The 6,338-nt window shown below is 41.4% G+C and overlaps 1 protein-coding gene across 1 annotated transcript in view; it reads right to left on the bottom strand.

The window, feature by feature from the left end:
* Positions 1-6,295, bottom strand: part of OSBPL1A (oxysterol binding protein like 1A) — a 78,744-nt gene extending 72,449 nt beyond the window's left edge. The window contains exons 1-2 of the mRNA XM_009647649.2: positions 6,114-6,295; positions 1,433-1,555 (exon numbers count right to left, since the gene is read on the bottom strand). Coding sequence (XP_009645944.1) covers positions 1,433-1,553 — 121 coding nt within the window. The 5' untranslated portion in view covers positions 1,554-1,555; positions 6,114-6,295. The remainder of the gene's footprint in view (positions 1-1,432; positions 1,556-6,113) is intronic.
* Between the last annotated feature and the right edge of the window lie 43 nt (positions 6,296-6,338).

Genomic DNA, 6,338 nt, shown 5'->3' on the forward strand with positions numbered 1-6,338 from the left:
CAGGAATGCTGATCGGAGACCAGTTTGCTTAATATAATACAGGACTACAGATTATGCCATTGCATTATGCTTTCTTGACTTCAGGTTATGTTTAAGAACACGTATGTGAAGCTCTGAAATCTCTTCTAAGCACAAGAGATTTCAGCAACTGATTTATGGGTACTGTTGCATGAATCCTAAGGTATTTTTATTCCAGCTGTTTAGATACTACACACAATGTCATAAATATTTGCAAAGGACACCACTTGTGAGGGTGGAGGACTCTGGCTCCATCAAGCTCTGTCTAGTTCCCCTTTAAATTACGAACTAGCTCCCTGAAGATGAAGTATCAAGGGTTTGGGTTTTACAACTTGTTTTTCAGAGGCAAGCATATTAACTATTGGAACTACTGGGAAAACACAGGCATGGCTGAGTAGTCAAACAAAAGGATGAGTAAACTGATGATTAAGAACTAGAGCTGAGAAAGGTATAGAGCTTGTTCAGATAACAGACTTTCCTGCTCTTTAGGGCAAGGTGTTCCCCTCTGTCATGGCTGAGAGGAAGCATAGTTGCTCTCTCCCCTCTCTTTATGGTACTGTCTTCTCAGTGCTGCTTAACAGTTAAATGCAGAACAAAGAAATACAAACCCATGTAGAAAGTGTGGGATACACATCCACTTTTTTGAAGCAAGCAGAAACACACTCATGTAAATAAAGAAAAGTAGAAAGCTACTAAACTAATAAAGAAATAGGGCAGTCTGTGACTGCTAACAAGGCTGCAAATCCAGTCCCAGTTTTGAGTTTTAATGCTCAGCAAGTTGCTCAGCCATAACTATGTTAGCTATGCACGTGCAAAACTTTGGCCAACGTTAAAGACCCAGACAACTGGCAGTTTTGCTTTCTTTTCTCAAGTAACCTAGTATACTGCTAATAGTAGAAAGTATATGTTTGTTCCAACCATTTCTGCAAGTGGCAAGAGATGTAGCTGCTCCTACTACATAAAAACAAAATATGGACCTAAAAAAAAAAATTCACACCTAGCAGAATACAAATAAACTACTGAATCCTCTCTGCTGCCTTGTTGAGACTCTTTACCTCCTTGAACCATCCCCTGGCACCATGGTCTGTTTTGTTTAACATTTTAAAAGTTCCAAAGGTGGCATAAGCATGAACACAGGAAGCAAGAGGTACTAATTCTTTACCTTGTTGACATTTCTAGCTTCTGTGAATTACTCTGCAGTTTTCTGTACATTACAATTATCTGTAGTCTGCTTTTATAATCTCTCCCCTATGCAAGTATGGCCTTAAGAGTCCCAGGGTAAAAGCAGTTGTACAAGTATTTTTTTATTACTCTTTTGAGTGCTCCAAAGAAAACAAGATTATACTATCAGTAGTAGTTTCACTACCCGTGGCTTCAACAGTGAGGTTACAGACATTTGAGGAAAGCTACTAACCTTTACAGTTGATGTCAAAGCTTATTTCTCCTCTGTTCATGGTATCCAACAGCTGTTTAACTTCTTCAGCATTTCCATTTCTAGCATCATGGAGAAGCTGCTGTTCTGCTTCAGTACTCATCTCTATTAGAGATATGAAAGAACCAATTTTTCAATCTCTTATTCTGCCATAAGTTATGGCTTAATATTATGTCACTTTTCTCATTTAATATTAACACTGGTATGAGAAAGACAATTATTTCCCATGTGGAACACATTTAATGTGCAAGCTGTTTTCAACTGTCCAGCACCCAGACATGCCACTAAGAGGCATTCAAATTCCTTGTACAAACAAAGCAGTTAAATAACAAAACACCCATGTTTTCTTGCTTCTCAGTTTTCTAGGTTCTAAGCGCAGCTTGAGAATCGGAACTGTATGCCACAAATGACACAAGCTTTGCTACAAGCATAATCAATAAGCATTTACTTTTTCCTTGTAAGGTTTTCACCTTTACCCCTTAAGGTTTCCAGAGGCAATAAGACAAAAAAAGAAAAAAAAAGAAAAAAAAAGATGTATGCCTTTTAGCCCAAGTAGTTCTTCAGAATTAACTGAGACTTATTTTGACTGCCAACCCTGAGGAACAGAATCCATCTTCACATGGAGGCCCCCAGATACCCATCAGTGACTGGTAGGATCAGCTCTTGAACTCAGATACCTGACACCCTCCAACCTTGACTTGAAGGGGAATCAGATAATCAAAGAACTTTGTAGATTTTACCTTATCTTTAAGCACAATAGTACAATATAAAGAAGTTAACAGGTGACCATAAAACGCAAGTAGCTAATTCTCATCTTACCATTGCTTTTGGACTACAAAAAAAAAAGTGCATTTACATCTTTCAAAGAATGGAGAAAACAAAACCTGTTATCATCGCTATTTTTACAGCTCTCTACTAGACAGTGAGCCTGAGACCTTTGGGCAAGTGATACTGCTACTTAGCAGGTCTCTCACTGAATACAGTTATTACATCATGTCTTGACCAACCTTTTCACACTGACAGTATCACAATCTGTGTCCCATTTAAATATACTGCTTTTAAGAGGTGTCAAAAGACTGTGCTGTAAGACACAATTTACTGCTGCTAAAAACAACAGTAGAAGAAGAGGTAACCCAAATTTAGTGTCTCCGGTTTAGCATCTTCACCTGACACACTAGATTTACCAGATCCTGCAAAATCCAGATTTCTATAGTCAGTTAATGATTGCAAAGACCCCTACTGGCCTCACATAGTCAGCTCTCCTATACTAGCAGAGGTTTTGATTGGTCCCACAAGCTGCGTACACTCTGCTGCACTGGACAGGCAGCACCATGGTGATTGCACCACACACGCTCATAGCTAAGATAGAGGCAGGGAGCTCTGACTCCTGTAAGAGCAGCAGCCACTCCACAAGAAAAGAGATAGTGAGAACACTGGTTAAGCAACAAAAAACCTGTAACAGTGACAGATCTTGTAATATTCAAGACTGAGACAGAAGCCTAGAATAGGACAGCCTGCCAAAGTGCTAACAATACAGAAAAGTTTCCCCCCTACTTTTTGCTCAATCAGCAAAGAAAAATCCATTTTCAAAGCATTTGACAGGGAGACTAAGCAAGCCCTTTCAAGCATGTTTCAGGAGAACAGACTGGATCAGTTGCCTGCAATCTACCACAGACACAGGATACAAATGCCTTCTCCAGCAGTGGTTAGACAATACTCTTGCTTGTGCCTGCTTTTCAGTTCTACTAGGAAAAACAAGAAAAAAAAACCAAAAAAACCCCACACCAAAACCAAAACAGTACTAGTCCTTCTAGTAATCCTTCAAGCCCTGAAGCTATCTACTCCTTTAAACAGGAGCTTATCCACTTCTCTGAGGCAACACAGCACAGTTTGTTGTTACCAGGGCAGGTATAATTTTCCTCAGTGAATCAGTTCTAACAGCATCTAGAGAAAGATCAAAATCAAATATGTTAATGTATTATCAGTCTGTAATAATTTCTCTGAAGCTGAGTGATACTGTTTCAGGGAGACACAGAATGCAGCACTGAGAATCACACAGACAAAAGCTAAGAGGATAGTTTAGAGCTTGTTTTGCTGGCCTACCCATCAGGGATGGGGGGTGGAAAACAAAAAAGCTCATAATTTTCACCCCCTCCCACGTGGTATTTCTTTAGCAATCTCCTAAGTGTCTCAGATGAGAGAAACACACTCCTATCATTACCCTGTATCATTTGTCAACATCCCACATACACAGCAGGTATGAATAGCCCTACAATTTCAACACATTAAGAACATGCAGTTTCCATTTGCTATTAATGAGAAGGAAAAGAGTGCTTGGGAAGGGAACCAAGAAACTGATCCAAATGCACAACTCTTGTATGCAGCAAGGCCAGTTATGTACATGAGCAGAATCTTAAACAGCTTAAGATACACAGAAAGCTGAATCACTCCGTAAAATTACTTGCATGATTTTTCTTCCCCCAAATAGTCATTAGGTTAAAATCACCGATTTGTTAGTACTCTTACAGCAAATATTAGCAGTAGCGTGACATGCATGGCTAAGAAAGGTCTGCCTGCTTCACTGATTCAGTTCCCAACGACTTTGCTGTTTAGGCCAAGCCTCCAATTTCAAATACACTTTGTAAGCTTGAAGCATGCAATGATGCAGAAGAATGACTGTCTGGCTATTAGTCATAGTTAGAAGGATCATTCGCATGAAAACATTCCTACAACTGGGGCTGGAAGGTGAATCTGTGTGCAGTTACTCATCAGACAAGTGACACAGAACCTGAAGTTTTAGCTAACAAGCTAAATGAGGTGCCTAAATGAAGCTGGCGGCAAAGGGGCTCTTAATACAACTTAGCATAATCTTGAAAACACTGTCTTAAGCAATAGCATTTTCTCTATAATGGAGATGAGCAACCACCAACAGAAGTTTGAGTGGCAAGCTTAGAGTATGGAAAGTAATCAATGCATGGGCACTGAAATGCTATGTGCTTACAACTGTGCTCCATCTGCAGAGGAATGCAGGTGTACGAGAGTTTATTCGGTCAGATGACTTGCCACCAAGAGAGCTCTGAAATCCCCATCCACCAGTTTTGAGGTACCAAGCCAGACCATCAGCACCGAGGGAAAAACTTAATAGTTTAGTTTGGATTTATTAGCCACAAGATACTACCAACAGGTTAATCTATATGAATTGTGCTGTCTGTATGCAAAGCTACTAGCCACTTAAGAAAGCAGACAGATGTTCAGTCAGCAGCATTGTCATCATTACCTTATTCCATTAATCAGCTGATCCAGGTTAAACTGCCTTTCACAGCTCATCTTTATGCCTTGTGCTGTTGAAAGGCTTGTATGGCAGTCTCTACAGTCACTGGCATACCATGAGAAAACAACAGAAGAACAATATTTAGTGTCCCCTATACAGCCAAGATGTGACTGCAAGGCACTTCTGTTGAACTCACTAGGACTACTGGAGCAGTACTTGACTGCTAATTGAATCTTATCCTTTAAGAAGATATAAAGAATAGCATTGAGATGCTCTGCTTTTATCTTCTTCTACAAGACATATGCCAGAGTGATCTTCTCACGCTATTACAGCATCTGTCTTCACCCAGGGTTTATTTCCAACATGGAGTAGAGAACCCAGGTTACCATTCTGCCTGCACGCCTGCTTAAGGTAGTTCTGCAGAATACTTGGCCATGAAAGGCCACCTAACTACCGATATATAAACTACCAACTTTACCCAACCGCTAGGAGAGTGCCCAAGCAAAAAAAAAAAAAAAAAGCTGCTTTTCTCACAAAGCGGCCTACAAAGACTTAAAGTGCCACCCCTGACCAGGGGGCAGCACTACCGATAAGCCCACTTACTTGTGCTTCAATTTCTTCTCCTGCTGAGGCCTCCTGCCATGTAGACAGCCCAGAACAGCAACAATACACTCAACTATAACACAGCTGGTTTTCACTCTGCTGCAGCTTGACAAGCAGGTGAAGCAGTACTGGCACTGCCCAATTTAATGTTAAGGTTCTGAGTCAGCAGCTACTGGTTGCATAGGGAGCTTTCTATTCATGACAAGCAGTAAGGCTGGTAAAAAGCACAGCACTGAGTAGTATTTCAAGAGATCTCCCTCTAGCAATGAAAACTAGATTCCTGTAGGAAAGGATGATACTTGCTTAAGAAGACTTCTTACGTGTCCCAGCAAGCACACATTACAAAGTGATGCTTGTAAAGGAAGAGGACAAAATGCACCAAACCGCACAAACAGACAGAACCTGTCTACAAACCCACAGAACACACTGCACCGACAGGAGCTGCTCGAAGAAGAAAAGTTGCAGCACTAGAAGCACGAGTGATGCTATCTAGAAGTAGTATTTTAATCTTCAGTTAAAGGGTTCTAGAAAAGTTAGAAGTTGATAATGCTTCTACGACACAGTCTCACGGTACTTCATGTGAAAGCACCACCTATCTAAAGCTACTGTCTGCTCAGGAGCAATTAACACAGATGCAATAGCACAGCATCTGTTCAATACCATTGCCAGGGCAATAGCTATTTAAACTAATCCTCGTTCTTAGGCATCTCCTGTCTGCTTCCCCGCACATGGTTTAGCTCCGTTACGTCAAAGCCTTTCTTTCAGCCCAGGAGCTCTGAATAAGCTTACCACAGTTAGTGCGAGATCCCACCGGATCAGCAGGCAAGCACAGTTCCAAGCAAGCAAGAACTTCGGCACAGCCGCTGGAGTTCGCCGCCGTGCGCCTGAAATCGAGCAGCTCGTTTCAGTACCGGTAACTTGAACACTTTTTAAGGCGACAGGCTCGTGGCGTCACAGCAAACCGCACGTCGTGCCTACGGGAAAGCTGCGCTCAGACCCAGGCCGCGGGACCGC

This window comes from Egretta garzetta, unplaced genomic scaffold, assembly GCF_000687185.1.
Source record: "Egretta garzetta isolate BGI_Z169 unplaced genomic scaffold, ASM68718v1 scaffold229, whole genome shotgun sequence".
NCBI classification, from domain to species: Eukaryota; Metazoa; Chordata; class Aves; order Pelecaniformes; family Ardeidae; genus Egretta; species Egretta garzetta.